This window comes from Myiozetetes cayanensis, unplaced genomic scaffold (genome assembly GCF_022539395.1).
Source record: "Myiozetetes cayanensis isolate MyiCay16 unplaced genomic scaffold, myiCay2020 scf31, whole genome shotgun sequence".
NCBI lineage: Eukaryota > Metazoa > Chordata > Aves > Passeriformes > Tyrannidae > Myiozetetes > Myiozetetes cayanensis.
In genome coordinates, this window is record NW_026087533.1 from 6,314,870 (window position 1) to 6,335,925 (window position 21,056).

The 21,056-nt window shown below is 53.1% G+C and overlaps 1 protein-coding gene across 1 annotated transcript; it reads right to left on the bottom strand.

Moving 5' to 3' along the window:
• Window positions 1–2,702: 2,702 nt before the first annotated feature.
• RSPO1 (R-spondin 1) lies at window positions 2,703–18,737 on the bottom strand. Its single transcript, XM_050326515.1, has 8 exons — window positions 18,673–18,737; window positions 18,473–18,548; window positions 18,224–18,343; window positions 10,535–10,923; window positions 8,714–8,905; window positions 7,724–7,873; window positions 7,207–7,395; window positions 2,703–7,094 (listed from the first exon to the last, which is right to left on the bottom strand). The coding sequence occupies exons 4-8, from the start codon at window positions 10,626–10,628 to the stop codon at window positions 6,943–6,945; spliced, it is 777 nt and encodes a 258-aa protein (XP_050182472.1). The 5' UTR covers window positions 10,629–10,923; window positions 18,224–18,343; window positions 18,473–18,548; window positions 18,673–18,737; the 3' UTR covers window positions 2,703–6,942.
• Window positions 18,738–21,056: the final 2,319 nt, after the last annotated feature.

Genomic DNA, 21,056 nt, shown 5'->3' on the forward strand with positions numbered 1-21,056 from the left:
CTCCCGTGTCCTCCGTGTCCCCCTGTCCCTCCCGTGTCCCTCCCTTGTCCCCCGTGTCCCTCCTTGTCCCTCCCGTGTCCCCCTGTCCCTCCGTGTCCCTCCCTTGTCCCCCTGTGTCCCCTGTCCTCCCGTGTCCCTCCTTGTCCCCCGTGTCCCTCCCTTGTCCCCCCTGTGTCCCCCTGTCCCTCCCGTGTCCCCTGTCCCCCGGTGTCCCCCTGTCCCCCCTGTCCCCTGTCCCCCGTGTCCCCTCCGTCTCCGGGAGGGCTCCGGCCCCCGGGGGGCGGCGGGACGCCCCTGTGCCCGGCCCGGGGCGCTGCGGTCTGGCCGAGTCCCGCTCGGGACCGCGGGGCGGTTCTCAGGGCGGGCGGGGCCGCTGGCACGGGGGCCCCCATTGTTTGGGAATGTTTGTTCATGGACGCAGAATGGGAATCGTTTGGGAGCGCGGCAGCAGCGCTCCTCGCCATCCGCTGATGAATGGGGGCAGCTGGAGAGGACTTGGGGCTGCTGCTGGGGAACTGGGACTGCTGGAGGGGCACTGGGACTGCTGGAGAGCACTGGGGCAGTTGGTGGGGCACTGGTGTGGCAGAGACCTGTGCACAGGGCAGTACTGGTGGGTGTTTACAGGCACACGGGGCTGTTCCTTCTGGGTTACTGGCAAAAAAAAATAAAAAATTGGAAATAACAACACTGGTGTTTTTATGTGTGTATAAAGAATTGCATGGACAGTGCAGTAACAAATCAAATTTAGGCAAATTCTATGTCTAAAGCCTAAGCCTACGTTTGTGTTACTGCCAGATTTTAATAGCAGCCTGAAAGCTCCTCACCTAGGGGAAATGAACAAAGCTGCACTGAAATGGTGTTAATTGATACCAGAGCCTGGGCCGGGGCCAAGCTCAGCACCTTGGGAAATCCTTCCCCAAAACACAGACCTGGCCTATCCTTCCTAAACACTTATTAGCAGCGGAGCATTCCTGGCCAGTGCAACATCCTTCTGGTGCTGCTAATGCTCCTTTAAACCCAGAACAATAACAGAGCTGCTGGGGTTTTGTTCTTCTAATGATTTTCAGCGTTTTGCTGTGAGGTGCAGAGTCCCTGCTGTGCAAGGGAGCCCTGATGAGTCAGGCCTGAGAGATGTTTTGTAAGATGGAGTCTGGAGTTTAGAGGCTGTTTGGCTTAAGCCTACAAGTTCTGGTTTTTCTCTTAATAGAATTATCTGTGCCTTGGGCATTGAAAAAGTACACACTGATGTGGGCATAAAAATCAATTCCAAATTGTAGATAATTGTTTAAGCTATCAGACTCGAGGCTCATGTAGGAGACTTTTCCCGGGACAAGTGTGTTTTCTATTAGAGTTGATATCAATCTGTCAGAAGATCCTTTTGATTTTCAAAATTTTAGACTAAATAGTTGAGTAATACTTGCTCTGCTCTCCCCCACTCTTTCTTCCTTTCCCTTAAGAAAACTCCTTCTTTATTGTTAGCAGGAGATCTTGGGGTGCAGCCAGAAAGTCACTGTCTCCTTCTGTGAGAGAGCAGACCCAGCCAGCTTTGGGCAGGAGGTTGTGGTGTGGAGAACTTGTCTTGGGGATGCCTCAGAGCTGGGTGCTGAATTCCCAGGCTGGAAGCACTGGCAGTCAGGGCTCAGCCCCTGTCCCTGGCTGTGCTCACAGCGTGTCCCCGTTGGAACGGGCTGTGGACGAGGTTTTCTGTCCCTACTGATCACGTGTGGGACCTGCATTCAGACTGGCACCAACTCATCCTTTCTGCTGTGCTCTCCTTGTTCTCCCATGCTCCCTGACCCAAATCCCCTCGCTGGGGCCAGCAGTTGGTGTTTAACTCGCAGCATCCCTGCGGCTGCAGCTGTTTATTGTGTATCTGATAGCGCACCGCTCGGATATTGCTCCTCTAAATGGATCTTTTGTTGCTCTAAGACTCACAGCTTTTCCTCTGCTATTGAGGCATCTCTTCCCCTTTGGATCTTTAATTTTTTCTTGTCCCTGTCCATTGGGTGCAGCGGGACCAGGCGGGACAGCGAGGTTGGAGCTCGGTGCCCACTGGCTCTGCCCCACGGCCTCAGCTCCTTGGCACTGCTGCCCTGACCAGGGCTGAAATGAAATCATCTCGAGTTTTATGTGGCCTCATCCCTGTCAAATCCCAGGGAATGGGGTTACATGATGCCATTGGAATGACTCATTCCCATAATTACATATGTTCTGAGGGGTTATTCCCATTGTATTATTAAAAACTAGTGATGTTGGATTTTTGGCAGGGGCTGTCTTCCTTGTATGATCTACACATTTTGTCAATTAAATGAAGGAAGAGTAGATTTCCAAGAGTTCAGAACAAGACTGGACTTGTATTCAGAGCTCTTTTTCAGTGTGGTATCGAGCTCCTGTTTTATCTAACAGGATAAAGCAGCATCAGCCATCTGACTCTATTGCAGCAATTCCCAGCAGAGCACGAGGACTCGAGTGGCCTTTGTAGCTCGTCTTCAAAATCACAACCAGAAGACACCATAGGTGGTTTATCAGCACAGCAGCTTTCCCAGCTCAGTTCCCAAGGAATAGCTTTCCAGGGATACAGCTGACAGGAGCAGGAGGCAGGGCTACCCGGCAGAAGGCTCCAGGTTTGATGGCTCCTGAACGAAAAACCCAAGTGATCCCAGACTGTTCCCAAAACGGGGACTGGAAGCAGCGGGAAGTGAGGAGGGAGGAGAAAACCCAAGTCAAGAAAAAAGGCCAAAAGGTGTAAGAGGACTTTGAGAGCCCAGGCTGAGCTGTGCCCAGCAGGATTGAGCCCTCGGAGCTTGGGGTATCAGAGCTGTGCCCGTTCTGCAGAGCTCTCGGCTTCACTCTGGGAATGGAGACTTGGAGTTCACCACTGCTCTGAGGGCTAAAGCAGTTACATGTAAATGTTTTCCTGTAGTGTTTGATTTTACCTGTGCTGAAAAGGAACTTCTTCCCTGTCAGGCTGGGCTCCCGTGGGGCACAAGAGGGGCCATGGCCTTGAGCAGCCCTGTCAGTGCCTCTAACCTGGCACTTCACCTCGGGCTGTAAATAACAACACAACCTACCTGACTGCCTCTTTTTTTTCTAAGATCCTACTGCTCTTCAAAAATCATGGGTATTCCAGCAAGAAGCTCCATCTAAACTATGGTTTGGCATTCAGTTGGGTGTGATGTATTACTGTGTACATAAAGGCCATCAGGGTGATTTATTTATGGTGACTGGTTAAATACACTGGTATTTCTGTAATTTTAATAGAGATTTTTTTAAGCATGATGCCTAACATCTCTCTCTCACTCTCTCTGTGAAGGCTATTGACTTAATAAATCTGTAAATATATCTGGGCTATCCCTTTTAGTGTTCTCAGACAATGTAATCCAAACAACAGTGTTGGAGATAACCTGTTTCACTATTCTACTCTGTTTCCTTTAATCAAAGCTAAGATTTCTTCTGAGTGAGAAACCATTTTAACATAAACATGGGCTAAGCAGTATATACATTGCCCCTACCTCCCTGGGGTGGAAAGCCAGTGAATTACTGCATCAGGAGTGTGTGTGCACACAGTTCATTGACTGTATCTGACGAAAAATACAGGTTTAAATTACTCAGAGAAGGTAAGAACAGGATAGAACCAACCTGTGTTTGGTGACATTCATCTGCTTTAGCTTCTAAATTTCAGCAAACGAGAGAGAAATCGAACAGTTTCAAACCCACAACTGTAAGCTGTTCATTGTTCCTGGCCCTTTGTCCCCCATGGCATGGGCAAAGGCTGAGGAAACTGCCTAGAAACAGTCCTGCAGATTCTGAGTGGAATTCTGTCCAGAGAACAACAGCAGGTTGCTCAGCAGGGAAAATAATGATGTTTCCTGTGCAGCAGAGTTCCCGACAAAGGATCTGTCTGTCTGTCTGTCTGTCTGTCCATCCAGCAGCTGCTTCTCCAGTTCAGCATCGAGCCGGTCAAAGCACAGGGTGGGAATAGCACAGGAGTCAGAGCAGTGGTGTTCCCATCATTGATCTGTGTCGACTCCTTTGGCTCCTGGATGTAGACAGATGGCTCTCAGGAGAGGCTTGCTCTGTCTGTGGACATTTTTGGTTATTTGGGATTTGACTCAAATTTTGGTGAATAAACAAATTAAGCTGCTTCAGCAAACCCATTTAATGATTTATTTGCTTAAACACGTGTATTTTACAGTGATGCCATGGAGAGAACACCACAGCAGGGTTATTTGGTGGGCGGAAAGAGAGCGCTCACGTGCGTGTGTGAGCTGAGGTGACATCACCTTGCTAAGGACATCTCAGCTTGGACTGGGGAGCTCAGCATGCAGTTCACATTGATCAAAGGCATAATGTTCCTAAATTCATAACTAAACCTGCTCTCTGGGAGTGGGAATAAGCACAGTTCTTGAGTTGATTAAAAAAAAAAAATTGACTTCTTTCTTATATTTTTTCTCCTAATTGTTCTAAACCAATTTAATTTTAAAATTACTCATACTGAAAAAATCTCAGATATTCTTAGTATGCATTTTAAACTTTCTGTTGTCTTTGTCCCTTTTTCTTCCCATTTTGCTGTGAAAAAGGAAGAAAGGAGGGAAGAGGCTACAACAGAAAGAAGTTTGACAGTTTTTCTAAAAATCTCTAGAGTTCTCTAAAGTAGGTTCTGTTGATTTATTATACGCAGTTTAGTTTTGAAACAGTTGTGCTAATAGTGCCAGGAGTTACTGCAGGGAATCGAGTCATTAACAGAGCCTCATGTAGAAAATCTTCCTAGTGCACCCCCTCTTTTCCCTAATCCTCGCTGAGAACTGGATGGAGATACAGCAGCAGGAGGGAGGTGGGTGAGCTGAGGTTCACCAGTGGGTGACTGGTGGGTGCTGCTGAAAGCAGAAGGGAAAATGGTTCTGCTTACAGGCAACACTGTGGCACAAACAAAATACTTCTCTCACAGGCTAGAAAATAGGATGAGATTGGATCTTTGAGCTGGGAGGCTTTCAGGAGTCATCTGAACATGATCCATAAACAATTCAAAGCATGACTTTTAAGAACCTCTTTCTCTCCCTGCTTGGTATGCTGGTCGTTTATCATTGTGCTGAAATGGAATCCCCTTTCAAAGATGTAACAGCTTCTTGTTTACTTAAACACAAAGTGGATGATGGGCTGAAAGGTTTTCTGCCAGCAGAGCAGTCACGGACAGCTTGGTACAGCTCCGGAGGTGAAACAACTGTGCAGCCCCACAGCCTGCAGCGAGCCAAGCCAGCCCCGGGGCGGCGGGGAAGGGAGTTGGGGTGTCCTTGTCCTCGGCAGAGCCATGAGCTGCAGGAGAGAACCAGGGCTGCAGGTGTGGGCAGGTGACCCCTCAGAGAGATGGGGGCTCTTCCACAGGTGTCCCCACACTCCCGCTGGCTCGCTCTGCCCTCCAAAACCACAGAGCAGAGGGAGGTACGGAAGTGAGAGCAGCCAGGATTCACCAGGTTTAGTTTAGGGTGAGCTTTCCCCTGTCCATCACCCTCCCAGGAGAGCTGGAGCTCCAGCACCATGTCCCTGATCCACCCAGGGCACATCTCTGGGAGCCAAGAATCTCCCCAACTCCATCCCTCAGGACCAGAGGGCTTCTGCTGAACTCTGGAGGAATTAAATGTGTCTCCACATAATTATACAGAGGAAGCACATTTTAAAATACGAGGCAGTGAGCAATGTGGCACTTTGTGACACCACCAAAGGTAGAACTCCCTGTACAGAGCTGACAGCATCCCCATGCACCCTATGCAGCCTGTTCTGCACAGTCCTTGTCCTGGTTCCTCTGTCCAGATGTCAGCTTGTGCAGAGCAGGAGAATCCAGAGAATTCCAGCTGGTGGTATGCAGACAAGTTGTTTCTACCCAACTTAAAAATTTATTTCTCTTCTGCAGAACCTGAGCTGTGCCTTCCCCTCCTGCCTGCCTCCCTCCTGCCATGTGCTGGGGTGGTGTCCAGTAGCTGGACCAGTGTGTCCCCAGCCCACGACAGTCCCACAGCTGTGACTGCCCGAGTGGAGCCACAATGTTTTGGCAACCTGTGGTACGTTGTAACCTCTCATTTTCTCAATCTGCTGTGTGTTAACTGGATCCTTCATAAGGGAATTCCTCAGGGCTTGGCGGGGCACAGCTGGGGTCCTTTGCTCAGGACAGCTGGTTTGTGGCTGCAGTGCAGCTGACAGAATTCTCTGGGATTTTCTTAAAGCTTTGGTGAGTTTCCCTTCCACAAGTGAGTCTCTGTCCTGTGGGACACCAGCCTCCATAGGGGCCAAGGTATGAACCACATACTCAGGAAGCTGGTTGTCTTTTTTTTTGTTGGTTGTTTTTTTTTTAATTTGAAATAATTATTTGAAGCAGATTCGGGGCAGATACCACTGACCTCTTATCACAAACTTTTAACATGTATTCGCAATGATAAAGTCATACAGCTTAAAACACAAAATGAAGGGTATGGGGAAGAGAAAGAGGCCACTGCCATGTATGTCTGGGTCCCGGGTTGGGGCAAGTGGCCGTTTGAGTCCAGTCATCCCCTGGCTCTGTGGGGCTGCACTGGAGCTGTGTGGGGCCACTCACTCAGGCTCCAGTTGAGGCCTTTGGTCATGAAATCTCACATCTGTGTCCTTTGCTGGCTCATCCTCCACCTCTCCTGCCTGCAGCAGAGCCCTGGGGCCGTGGGCTTCCCCTCTCTGTGTGCGCTTCCACTCCTCGGCAGCTTCCACTCCTTGGCAGTGTCCTTCTCTGGTCCCGGGCCAGGGGTGGGTGCAGCCTCCTGAAGTATTGTGTGTGTGGCCTCTGTTGGTCTCTGGATCAGTCTGGAGTATATGTCTGTCTGGACACGTGTGGGTGTGGTGTAGCAGTGCTCTGTTCAGTAAAGCTTTCATACACATAGCAGCAATGGAGTCTTGCCATCAGGTGACACACAGGGCCAGCTACTGGGCAGGGCTGGCAGGTGTCACGGCCACCGTGGGCCCTCTCTGTTTGCTCTTCCTCTTCTTGGTGCCAGACTTAGTGTCTTTGGTGTCTTTCCGATTTCTATTTCCATTATCTTGCTTTCCTTGCTCTTCCTTTTTCTTCCTTTTCCCTGCAGTAAAGCAAAGAGGCAGCGTGAGGCTCTCCGGTGGAACGAGCCATGAGGGAATGGATTGGCCGTGTCCACCTCCCCCTGCCCCGCTGGTTAATCCACCTGTGCTCACCTTCGGGGCACTGGCTCTTCTGCACAGTGCACCTCCGCACCTCGGTGGTGGGTGGACACAGGGACACGTCTCCAGAGGGAGCCTGCAGGATCCGCCGTGTTCGGTCTTCATTGCCCTTCTTGAAGCCACAGAGCTTCCTCTTCTTGGAGCAGGGCCCCCAGGGCCCCCACTCACTCATTTCACATTGTGCTGCCAGATAACAAGAGAGCCCAGCAGTAACTCCCATTCCTGGATTGCTCCCTCAGGCCGTCCCAGAGCCTTTTCACAACATAGCATCTCTCCCCACCTTAGGCTGGAAGGGAACGTGTGTTTCCCCAGCAGCTTCCTAAATTCCTGAGCACCCCCTTCCTTACTGCACCACACCAACTCTGGGTCACAGTTCACAAACCCTAGGGGCTGCTCTCCATCCAGGCTGGTCCCCAGAGGGCTCTGTCCCAGCTGGGTCTGGCGGTGCCGTCACCCCCACCCACAGCCAGGCACAGCAGGCGGGCACAGAGCTGGGCACGAGGCCACTTACCAGGACTGCTGCACTCCATGGTGCCGTTGGCAGCAGCGTAGCCTTCGGGGCACGTGATGTAGCATCTCCCTTTGTGCAAATACAAACCTTCCTTACATTTTGTGCAAAAATTTCGACTGAAACAGGACTCACAGTTCTCAATTTTGCATTCTGGGGAAAAAAACACCAAAGCCATCATGTAATCTGATGTGAGCAAAAGACACAATAAGCTCCACACTGCCAACAGGAGCTCAGTCTTGGCTCCCAGGGATTTTCCAGCAGCAGGGCACGTCTCTGAGAAATCTCTGAGCATCCTGTCAGGCCTGACTGTGCCACTTACAAGTCAGATTTCTTTGCACCATTCCCTGTACAGGACAGCCCTGTGCTGCAGCTCTCATGGCCCACAGCAGCTGCTGCCAGGGCAGAATCAGGCAGGGGGGGAAGTTTTGGGCTGGCATTCAGCTGATCATCATCCAGCTGAAGGGGACAGTGCAAAGTCCTAGATCAACAGCTGCAGCTACAGGACAGGCTGCATGGAAAGGGAGTTAGATGGAAACCTTGCCAGGAGGATGCTGTGCACAGAACTGCCAGAAGAGTGATCGCATGTTTCCATGTCCAGCTCTTTCTGGTGCTCTGGTTGCAGGAGGCAGCCACAGGCCAGTGATCTCGCTCAGAGCTGCCTGGCTGTCATGAGCAGGAGGGGAGGAGAAAAGGCACTTGTCTGAGCAGTACCTAAATGGCTGAAAGGATCTCCCTCCTCCCAGAGGGAAAGGGTGCCAGTCTGACAACCCAGGTAACAGAGCTGCCCAAATGTCCTGCAAGACCCCGTGCCCACAGTGTGCCTACGTGGTGCTGAGCGGGGTTATTGCCAGGGCAGGTGGCTGCCCTGCTCAGCAATGCTCTCCCCTTCCATACAGTCACAGCCCCTCCCCTCACACGAGTGAAGGCGCACAATGCCCTGCAAAGTCCTGCCACCCTCCCGTGCCCATTCCCTCCCACCCTCACACTCACTGATGCACTTGTTCATGTCTGTATTGCGAAGGCCAAAGTATCCCAGTGGACAAGAAGGCAGGCAGATCCCAATTTGTCGGATATCGTTCCTCTCCAGAAGGATGAAGAGTTTGGGGGAACACCTCAGGCACCCATTGAACTCGGAGCACAGGTCGCAGCCTCTGGCACAGCCCTGACTCAGCTCGGTGCTGACTGGAAGAGCAGGAGAGAGGCGGTGGTTAGTGCCAGGCTCTGCAGGCACCAGCTGCAACCCCAAACCACCAGCACTACGGGCAGGAAGGGGAGAAAGTGAGGCAGAGTGAGGGCTGGGGTCCTGCAGCACTGACACGCTCCCAGCACCGCTCTGGCTGGGCACCAGAGCCTCGTGCCCAGTGCCCACAGGCACCAGTGCTGCTTGGAGCACACAGTCTCGACAGTGGCAGTGGTGAGGAGCAGGACCCAGAAGCAGCCACCAGCTGTACCCAGAGCCCCAGCACTGTCCCTCTTACTGCCTCCCAGCCCTGCCCATCAGTCCTGACACCTGCGTGGGGCAGACACTCACGATGGGCACGTGCCCAGGGATCCAGCACCTCCTGCTGTCTCCCCGCTTGGAGCTGGCGGTGCCTTCACATAGAGGACCAGTGGGGACCAGAGCACATGGCCCTTGAGCGAAACCATTTGACTGATTCCATCTATGCCGCATCCCAGGCTGGAGCTCGCTCTGACCCTGCCTATGTTAAAATCTCTCTGGCAGTCAGGAGATGTTACTGCCCCCAAAAGAGAGATGTGTTCTCAGCTCCTATGTTCAGTCCAAGAAAAATACTCAGTCCCATGTCTTGAGAGTTTTCTGCTTTTAATTATCATGTAAAATGCTGGTTGTTTTGAAACCAATCGCATTCTCTACAGGCTAGAATGCAGGTTATTTTTATTAGTTTATTATGCAAGCCATGTCCTTGTTTATAGAAAAGCTGTGTATTTAAAAGATGTGTTCTTTTAAATACCTTGTTTACTACACTTCAAAAACAAGCGCAGAGCAGCGCAGGGTTCATGTGCCAGGAGGAGAGGTAAGAGAACTCCCCTGTCCCCTCGCTGTGACCTGAGAGCCTGGCAGCCCCCATGCCTGCCCCAGTCCCATCGCCAGGTCTGTGGGTGTGGGGGCTGCCACAGCCTGCAGAAGTGACACTGAAAGCAGGGAGGTCCCCAGTGGGGATCCCAAAGACCCCAGCCCTCGGCTGCCAGGAGGGTTCACTGGGTCTGGATGCCACTTGGCACTGGATGCCCTGGCCCCTGTATGCAGGGATCTCTGGGCGATGTGACCCCATCCCTCCTGCAGCACTGAGCTGTGGCACCAAGCTCTGCATCCATGGCAAAGGTATAAACTAAGCCCTTGCTGGAAATTACCCTTTATAGCATTAGCCATGATGTCAGGTTTTCCTTGTTCTCCCAGGGCTAAGCAGTCCCAGTTTTAATATCAAATCAATGTTATATAATTTAATTTAAAACAGTTTTAATGTAAAACAGTTCTAACGTGAGCTTACATAAAAGAGGGCAAACGCTTGTGATTGCTCTTGTGCCAATTCTGCCTGGCTGCTGCACATGAGCTCTGGCCAGGGACCCTCCGGGCAGGGGGGATAACTGACCCCTCCGTGACCTCGGGGCTGTGGCAGGTCCAGAGGGACAGGGTCCCGTGTGTCTCTGCCCAGCAGTGGGACTGGGGGAGCTCCAAGGCTCCCAGGGGATGGCAGACCCTGCACATCTGTCTGTGCTGTGAACACATTCACACCTGCATGACCCACCCGGCATCACGAGAGGAAGGAGAGAAGAAAAGCGTTTCATACATACTTCGTCTTTGCCTCTTGCCCTTCACCACTTTGCTGCTGCCTGTTAGATCCATCGAGCTTAGAAAAACCACCACCACAAGCAGTCCAAGCTGCATAGTAACTCTCCAGCGCTGCAGGCCCTCTGTCACAGGGTGGTCGGGGGAGCCCACTCCACAGCTGGGGTCTCTGCTGCCGCTAAAACGTCTCAGGTGGGATCAGAGCTGAGAGTCTGTGCACGGAGCCTGGTCTGGGACCATATCCACAAACCACATCAGCAGCAGTGAGCTTAGGTAGCAGGTAACATGGCTCTACCTTCATCCCTGTGAGGAGTGCAGGAGTTTGGCCTTAATCCCATTGGGGGCTCAGCAGCAGGCGTTAGCTGCTCACAGTTTCCAGGTGCACTGATAGAAACTGCAAAGGAAGAGGACAATAGATTAACTCAGTTGCCAGCATCACTCCCATGGTGGCTGGGGGCGAGTACAGGGGGTGTGGGGTGAACTGGGGGTGCTGGTGTCACCCCGAGCAGCGTGGGGAGAGCTGCACTCCAGCCTCATCCACAGGTCCCTCTTGCTAATATTGAGCACCCATCAAAATGCTCAATGCAGCTTTGCCATCTGCCAGTGCTGCAAACAGTTATAGCTGGAACTTGTTTCAAACAGAGCCAGACCCCTGGGCCGCCCTCCCTGAGTGGCAGATGGCCGCTGCGGGTGCCAAGCACACAAGATGTTTCCCATCAAGTGGGCACCTCTGGGGCTGGTAGTCGAGCTGAAGAGCGAGCCTGCAATCCCCAGCAGGGGCAGGGGCTGTCTGGGGACGGGGTGGGATCCTTCATGAGCTGCCTAAAATGCCGTGTTTCTGCTCCAAGGGAATTTCCAAACCTCCCAGCTCCCGTTCCCTGGAGCACAGGGCAGGGTCAGGAGGAGCTGCTCTGCCCAGGCTCGCTGTGTCCCACGGCCCCACTGTGAGTGCCGCGCTGCCCTTGCCAACCACGGTGAGCGTGTGGCAGGACAGGGGGACAGGACGGCAATACCAACAGGACAGTGTGGGCAGCAAACCAATTGCTCCTCATGAACTTCTGGAGAGCCAAGGGAAGCCCAGGCAGAGGGCAGATGCCAGTACCCAGGACTCCACGTGCCCTGTTCTTGCCTGGGAATGTCCAAGCCCTTGCTTTGCCTGGCTGCTGGCCAGGGGCGTTTTCCACATGGTTTTCAGGTGTTTTTCCCTGTGCCCTGTGCCTGGTGTGCAGGAAGGGTGAACTTCAGGCTGCACCAAGAGCTCTGGCACAGCTGGGCAGGGTCCAGCTCCTCTCTGCAGCTGGCAGAGCAAAGCCCCGCCAACGGCAGCCATTGTGTGAGAATAAAGGCAACAACATTCACTCTGTGAAGTCAAATGAAACAGAAAATTGTTTTAATCCCTTTATAATAACTGCACAATCACCGATGCCCCAAATGACTGGTGGCAATGGTGCTGGAAGGGAGCCTGGCTGCAGCCTGGGATGGACACGGGCCCTGGGCAGCCTGTCTTCTCCCTTACTCACCCTGGGTTGGGGGATAGTCTGAAAGGCCCCTGGCCCAAGCAGCCTCCCTGCTCCGGCCCCCTGAGGTGGGTTATGGCTACGGCAGAAGAACATCTGAAAGGAGGCTGCTGCCCCAGCAGCAGGTGTGGGCTGGCAGCACCTCGAGGCAGCTGCTTCAGGGATGTGTGACCCGGTACCACAGGACCTTGCGCAGCACACACCACAGTGCTGAGCTGTGCCCGGTTTGAGCACCTCCCAGCAGCACTGGCTCACCTGTACTGGCGAGGCTGGAGGCCACTGGGTGCTGTGGGGCATTGCCACTGTCCCCACAGCCCGGTGGCTCTGAACTTTTCACCGTGTCCCTGCTGTGGCTGCTGGGGCAGGAGCCCAGCACTCCCCATGTGCTTGTCGTTACAGCTCACGGCTCTTCCACAGGATTTTCAAATAAATAATTAGTCACTTGTGTAAACACCAACTTGTTCTGCACTTCCAAGCCTGTTTGCTGCAAGCTGCTTTATAAACACTGTCAAGTGCTTAAGCCGAACTGTGGGAGGGTTTAGGGAGCAGAGAGCTGTGCAGAGTGGGGATCCCTCTAGCCCTGCAGCCCCTCCACACCTTGTGCAGCGACCTGGACATGGTGCAGGACACACCTGTGAGGTGGGGGCAGCCAGTCAGGACAAACCCTCCAGACCGGTGGCGTGGCACGGTACGGCAATGCACGGCACGGCCAGAGGAGCCTGGGGACACGAGCTGCTGTGAGCAGGCACGTCAGGACAGCACGGCCCAAACTCTCCCCAAATAAGCACTGAGCGCCAGCGGCTCTGGAGGGAGCACGGTGCCACCACCTGCTCTGCCTGCCCTCGGTTTTAATTACGGCAGCTTTGCCGGTGAAACACGTTCGCAGGAAACACACGGTGTGTTTACAAAACACTCACAGTTTGGGCACAGTCCCCCAGCATGAGGACAGCAGCAGGGATGGATGTCCGGAGAGTGCAAACACAGCCCCAGTGCGCCAAGAGCCAGTGTGAAGCTTGTGCCACCGCCACATACCCCATCTCTGAGGGCCTGTGCAGTGCCACGGCGGGGAAGTGCCATGGGAAATCTTGAGGCCACAACACAAATCAGACAAGCCCAGCACACTTTTTCCTCTTTGTGTCCTTGCCTTCTAGCCTGAAGAGAGCCTGAGCTTGACCACAACTGCCCACTTATCACAGAGAGGCCACTGGCATCCTGGGTGCTGCAGAGCCAATGCCACAGCGGGTCACACGCGATCCACAGGTTTCCAAATCTCCTCCTTGAGCACTCAGGGTCTGCGGTGAGCCCACCGGAGGGGGCTGCAGCAGAAGGATCAGGCTGCAAGCTCTTCCTACCTTCACCTCAGGACACGAATTATGATTCTTTCTGTTATTCCATCCATCAGTCAAGCTCAGGTTGCTGCAAACAATTTCCAGTCTAAACATTAGCAGGATTTATGCCATTATCCCATCGACAGGAAGAATTTGGGGTAACCTGAATTGCTCTGAATTCGTTTATGGAGAGACCTGGCCCCTGAGCCTGAGATGGCACTAAGCCTTGTTTGCAATTCAATCAGGATAAATTGGTCCTTGGGAGCTCCAGTACAAACCAGAAAATATAAACCATCCAGATAATTTGCCATTAGTCCTCCTACACACAAGGTGAGAAAGACCAACATTATATCCCCAGGATATTCAAGACCTAATCCGCAATAACTAAATTGCTGATATATTGCCTCTTTCTGAATGTACCAGGGGTCCGTAATGTAAACGGGCTCTCCAAAGGCTTACTGAGCCTGGGAGAGAAGGACCAGATGCTGGAGGCAGGACAAGGCCGATTACAATAGCAGCAGGAACCAACCCCTGGGAACTGCCAGGTCACTGCCAACAGACAGCTGGGCACCGGCTGTGATGGGGAGAATTTGGGTTTTACAGGTCCCAGGGCTGGACAGGGTATTTGAATTTCCCCTTGGTAGTCAGCAAGGAGTGTGAATATGCCGGAACAGGTTTCCTGCAGGAGTCACAGTTTCAATGGGTCTCACTTGGTTTAGTTTGGTCCCAGAACAGTTCAGCCTGAGCCCTCCCAACCCCAGGGCAGAGTCCATCTTCACATTACCAGCGCATTCCCCAGCCTGCCTTTGTGGAACTTTCAACAAGCCCCTCAAATACCAGTGATGGCACCCGGGTATCAGAGGCAGCACCATTGTCCCTGTTCTACAGGCACACAGGGATGTGCTCCCAGTGCTGGTGCTTCCCAGCCTGGTGCCTGCTGTGCCTGCACTGGTGACCCCATGGCAGAGCTCCCTGCCTGCTCCACCAGCCTGACCATGGGAGAGCGGCAGCTGGGCCTGCAGCAAGAGCGTTTGGGCCCTGGTTCTCTTTGTGAAAGTCCCCCTCTCTCTCTGCATTTCCGAGAGCGGTTTTCCTGCTGGCATAACTAATGCTACAGTAGCAGTGCTGTGAAACTCTCCATGGAGGAAGGTCCCACCACGCTTTTCTCAGCCGTCACAGCTGCCACAGGGTGTCTCACACACCTCTGGCAAATGCCCCTGCACATGCACAGGCAGAGCCACTTTGTTCTGCTTAATCCTTGAAGCAATAAAAGACGGCTGCATTAAGTCAAATTTCCGAACCAGAAGGTCTTTATTTGATATTAGATCCCAGTGCCAAGTTCTGCAAAATCCCCAACCCATAAACTTCACTGAAAAAATAAAATAATAAAGCCCAATCTGGCAGCAGAGCTCTCCACAGCATTGTTGAGGTCTGACTCCTTCCACCAGCTCCTGCGCTGCATTCCCCGGATCTGCGGAGCCGTGCTGTGCCCCGCTGATGGGAAATACGCTGAGGAGAGGCCGCTGCTTGCGGCTGCCCCTCTGCCCTGGCCTGGCAGTGGGAGCTGTCCCGGTGGGCAGCAGCACCCCGGTCCCCAGCTCCAGCCCCCAGCTCCAGCCCTGGCTCAGCACTGGCTCCTTGCTTGCCTCACATGGTGCCTGTCACAGTAGCTGCTCCAAGTAACCCTGTGATCCATGGTGCTGCAGGCCTCCCTCCAGGAGTGCTTGTCAGTCGGCGCTGTAAAACATCAGGAAATGTTTTACAGGGGGATTTCCATGGCCCTCATACCAGCACCGAGGAGGCACACTCTGGAGGAGGAGGAGGCAGAGCCCTGAGGCAAGCTGCATTATCCACGACTGCTGCTTCTCCACAGAACCAGAGCAGCATCTGGAACTGCACTGGAGTTGTCCCAGCAAACACAGCTCTGTAATACAACTGGGACGCTGCCTGGTGGTCTGGCTAAAGTCATGGGAAAAGCAAACCTGTGTCTATTAGGTACAGCTCAGGTGGGTTTGAGCCTCCTACAGACCAATAACTCACCAAATGCCAACAAAAGGCATTAGAACAGCAGAACCAAAGCAAATTTCAGACCAGGAAACTCAGAACAACACAGTTTGGGGCAGCACAGTCCACAGCACTGAAAACCTCGCTCTTCCCCCAAAAGGGCTCCCCAGCACCTCCAAGGATCCATTGCTGAGCAGGAACGTGCTCAGCAGGTGCCCCAGGTTGTGCGGGATGGACACACATTGCATCAGGTACAGCCCTGCTCGCAGAGACCCCACAGGCATGAGGAACAGGGCGCTCTGAGGCAAACCAGAAGCACAGCCAGGGTTGCTGAGGCTCCTCCTACACAAGTGCACACATTCAACTTAATACCCAATTCCCCTCTTATTTCGATGTAAATGTGTCCAGACAAGTGCTTGGGGCTCCTTCCACCACTGACCCTGAATGCTGACTTTGTAAATGCAGATTTCCAGGTTGGAAGGAGCCTGGTGAGCCATAGGCCCTGTGCTGATCTGCTTCTCCAGGCAAAGGCAGAGCCAAAGCCCAAAGCCCAGGGCAAAGCCCTGAGCAGCACCTGGGGCTTTCTGCTTGGCCATGTGCACAGGAACCATCTGCCAAATGGAGCTTCCTGCAGGGATTCCTGGTGCTCTGGCTCTCCCAGTGAAACGTCACTGCCTGGGAAACACGAGCCCTGCAGAGCCAGGAGTAGCATGAACTCCAGCAGCAGAGGAAAACAAACTGGAAAAAATAACCCGCAGCCTCAGGCCTGGGCATGGGGCAGGACAAGGCACTTGGCTGGCGGGAGGGAGCAATTGGGCAGCCAGGGTGTCCTCCAGACTAGCCACTGCTGCCAGCCTGGACTGAGGACATCCAAATTCTGCCTTTTTGTTGGATGACAGCACCCTGCACTGCTGGGATAGGGGGACCGAGCTCTGAGCTCTGCAAGCTTGGCAGCGCTCAGGGTGGTTTGCAGTGAAGGGCATCCTGCAGCCAACCCCTCTTGCCCTGCTGCCCATGAGTGTGTGGGGAAGCTGCAATCCCAGAGGGTACTCCTGGAGGCAGTTTGGTGGTGGATATGACTGTAAGCCTGTCTGTATTTGCCAGGTCTTAGGCAGACAGGCACTTCCGTTCTTGGCAAGACAACAGATTGCCCTCACACTGCCCTGGGAAAAAGTCTCTGCTGCCAGTGCCACTTCTCTCAGCTGTATGGTCCCCTTTGTCCACTCTGGGGCTGTTCCCATAGGCCAGGGGGGCTGACCTGGCCCCCAGCTCTGTTGCTCATTGCAGTCCTGGCCCTGCGGTGCAGTCAGAGCTTTGCCAGCTCACATCTAGCTCAGGTAATGGAAACGTGGGGTTTATGCTCAGCTCTGCTTTGCCTGCACGCACTGGCAGGGCCAGCTCATTTCAGCTGTGCTTAGGGGGTCACTGCCCTGCACCTCCAGAGAGGGTGCTCTGCACCCCAGCTCCTCCCTGCTGCATCCCTCAGGGTGGTGCTGCTGCTCTTGCAGCGGCTGTGCAAGGGCCAGGGAGCTGATCCAGCTGAAATGAGCCTTTTTTCCAGGGTGGTTTCCAGGCATGTCACAGCGCTGGCATTCCCAGACCTGCAGTGCTGTCACCATCCTCCCACCCAGCCTCTGCTGCCCTGGCCCCACAATGGGGATGAGGGATGGAGTCAGGAGCTCACCTGCTCCAGGGTCATGGATGGACTTCAGACAAAATGATTCCAACTGGAGAACCCTCCAGGCACATGGTTCAGTGCAATTCCCAGTCCCTGTGGGATCTCAGCACAGACCTGGCCACCCCAAATAGGACTGTAAGCACTGCCACAAGTTCACAGACACTTAGGTGACAGGATTTTTTGCGTGGGTACCTTCTGACCCTGGTGCAGGAGAGTGGAGGCTCCATGCCTGCCTTGTCATGCAGCATTTTATTCTCCCAGTATTACCATGTTTTAATGCCTTTTGCTGTAAGGCACCTCTTCAAACCCAAACTGCATCACCTGAACACCCCTTGTCTGTCCCCAGGGCTGTTCAAGGGAACATACATGCCTGAGCCTATAAAACTCTCCAGCAGCCCAAGGGTCACCCACACCCACATCTCACAGCACCCCAGCTCTGTTGATGTGGAGGTGTCACCTTGACCTGCAGCTGGGGACCTGTGTCCCAGCCCGGCCACGGGAGCCCTCGCTGACCCATGGCAGCCAGCGCCAGATCCAGCAGCACTTCCCACACACATAAGCACTGGGTGTTCACACCATGTCTAATTATTGCCATGATCCCTGTTAACTATTTCTCCACTGATCCCGCATCCGAAACCCCAAGGAGCACATATTTACCCCATGGTCTTTGGGTGCCTGCCATGCCCCCATGGGTGCCTGGCGGGAGGCTGGGTTAGGCACAGCCACAGCAGTACTGAACACAGCATCTGCTTAACTGCCCCGTCCCCCCGTTTTCCCTGTCTCTGGGATCAGTGGGAGGGCAGCAGGGCACGGCCATCCACTGCACCATGGCTTGCAGGATCCACTGCAGCCAGTCCAGGATCAACAACAGGCTCCAGCAAGCTGATCAGCATCCAGACCAATTCTCTGTGTCCCCTTCCCCAGAATGGGAAGTAGCACAGTGGCAGAGGACACATGCAGCAGCCCAGATCCCCTGCACACCTCGGGTGGGGGGATGTGGATCCCACAGATCGCGCTGTGATTTCTCACAGCTCTCATTGTCTGAGCTCATTATCCACGTCGCACAAGGCAAACCCGCAGTCGGATGCTGACACGGCTCGCGTTCCTCATTAGCAGCCCACATTGCAAAAGCTCCATCGACACAAACATGCATGCTGAAGCCCTTACCTCCGACTTGTCACTCCCTCATCACTGCGGAAAAGACTCTACTGGGTTCTCAGATTTAAAATACTAGAAGACCAACTACAAAAATCCTCGGTTCCTCCAGAGAAAGTTACACACAGGTTTCTGCCAAAAAAAATGAAAAATATATTCATGGCGAGTCCATGAAGAAGTCTGGTGCATCTGAGTATTTTAGTCACTTGTTTTTTAAAGCAGGTTTCTACAGGGTCCCGGCTTTTGTGCAGAGAAACAAACCCTTCTGCGATGTGCAGGATCTCAGCTCGTAAAGATCGCTCAGGCTAGTTCCTACTCCATCAGCCCACGCTGCTCCCTGCGTATGCAAAGCAGAAAGTATGTGATCATATCAGAGCAATTTGCACATTAATAAATCCTGGTCTCAATCCGTAGACTCCATCCCCATCCACCGGGTAGGGGCTTTTTATTATTATTATTACCAGAGTATCCAGCTTTGTAAAGGCATCCAGTGCAAACTCCTGCATGAGGGAATTCCACCCCACTAGTACCACCTCCTAAGACAATATCCAGCCAAAATATTGTGACTGTTGCAAAACCCGGACTGGAGCTCCACAAAGGACCTTCTAGCCTCACATCCAGAGCCGACGGGGTCTCAGTAAATAACTGCAGAGTGACACACCATCGAGTTGTCTTTGCAGTCTTTTTTATTTATGACAGTTAATTCTGAGTTATTACTAACACTTCAGTGGTAAGTGGCATATGAAGTCATCAGCTGTCACAACTGCATCTGTTAATAAACATGTCAGATATTAAAAGCAGCTTATTATCCTTCTGGATAGGGGAAGGCACGAAGTCAAAGAGCTCACCGCCTGGTTGTTTTTCCATCACTGGCTGCGCAGCAGAAGGAAATGCTCCTGCTCAGGAGAGCAGCATGGCTGTGGTGGGGCTGCCTGGACACCTGCCCTCCAGCACACCCGAGCAGCCTGGGAGCTCTGCTCCCAGTGCCATCAGCTCCCCTTTCCTCCTCTGCTGGAACTGGGGTGTCCAGGAGGGCTATGGGACAGACCCCACTTCTCTCAGGTGCACAGGGGATGTCAGGGCTTGGGCACCTTCCCTGAGACTTCCTGTGCCAGGCGGGATGAGCAGGATCCTGGACCCTGGCAATCTCCTGGGAGAGACTCCCACGGCTCACAGGGCTCTAAGCTGGAAGCCATAGGGTATGGGCTCATTTGAAGGTTGTGACAGACCCTCCAGTGGCTCCTGAATCCCTCCTGGGTCCCTCGCTGGGGCCAGGGCATTCTGCTGACATTCTGCTGCCCACGAGCCCCCACTGAAGATGGGTCCCCGAGCATCCCTGACAGCCCCTGGCATGAGCCCTGGAATGCTCCATGGAACTCGGCACAGACCGACAGCCCCAAGGGCAAGGGTATGGGTACAGGATGTGGCATCGAGCAGCCCCCCAGACACACGGGTTTGAAGAGCCTCCTGAATTCCTCACCTGCCATCCTCTCTGCTCTGCACAGCACTTGTGTGGGGGCAGGTGGGAACACAAAAGTGCAAAATAACCCAAAACAGGTGGGAGGGAAAACTCATCCTTTCTGCAGCTTTTCCTTTGCTTTTTTTGTGTGTCAATGCACATGTACATGGAAGTTTTATTCATCCTGAATTTTCCTTGACACCTCATTAAATGTCCCTCATTTCACACTTGTAAATGATATCACCGAGATCCTTGTTATCTCACAAGAGTGTTGTGAATGTGTTCTGGATGTTGGCAGATGCTCAGCAGTCGCTGCCACAAGTCTCCATATTGAAGATCTTTTCCTATTTTTATTTGGACCTTTTTTACTTTCTGTTCTAGGGAATTCTCAAGTACCACCAAATGTTGCTCTGGGGCAACATCACTCCGTTGACTGTAAGAATGAAAAAGATGATGAACCCAAGATCTTTTTTTATGTTGCTGTTGAACAGCCAAACCTTCTCCTCTCTGATCTTGGACCACCATAGCCCCACTTGACAGCTGTAGATCAAGTTTCAGTCAGGAGCAAATGTTTATAAGTGAGCAATAAACCCTGAAGACAGAGCTCCGTCCTGGCAGTGCTGACAGACCCTGTCACAGGAGCAGGGCTACCGTCATGGCAGGAATTGGCCAACAGAGCAGGTCTGGCTGAAGGCAAAGGGTCGTGCTCACAGCACCCTGGTGCTAGAGGTGTCATTGCAGAGGATGGCAAGTCACACTAAATCCTGCCTTAACACCCTCCACAGTAAATCCAGCATCAAGTCCCACATTTCTTCCCCCTCTGACAGGAGCTTATTTACTGGGTTGGTTTTCTTCAACTAATGGCTGTTCAGGCTGATCCTAAATTAATCCCAAACACGTTGTTTCTCTCTCGTACAAAAGGACATGAAATTCCACATTTTAGCAGGCTAAGATGCCAAGTGACTCCAGATTGAAAGCAGAGCTCTGACTGGAGGGTTCCTTCACGCCCACAGCAGGTGCCCAGCAGCCCAGGCTCCTCCAGCTGGGACACGGGCACAGCGGCGCTGAACAAAGCTGAGGGCAGAACCTTGCTTCCAGTTTCTGCAGAGGAAGCATCAACTGCCCCACATCCCCAAGCCCACCCCTTAAGCACGTTGTTCTTATGTTAAAAACTTGTCATTTTTTTGTCAAATTTCATCCCTCTGTAGTCCCTGCCCTCTGTACCTCTCTGCCTCTCTCAACAAGGGGAAAAAAAAGGGTTTTCTCCATGGAAGACCCACCCTGCTGTGGACCACAGGGACATCCAGGAGCCATGCCCTTTAGCCCCGGGTTGCAGCTGAGAGCAGAAGACCTGGGGATGCACCCAGGTCTGCCCCCAGCAGCTCC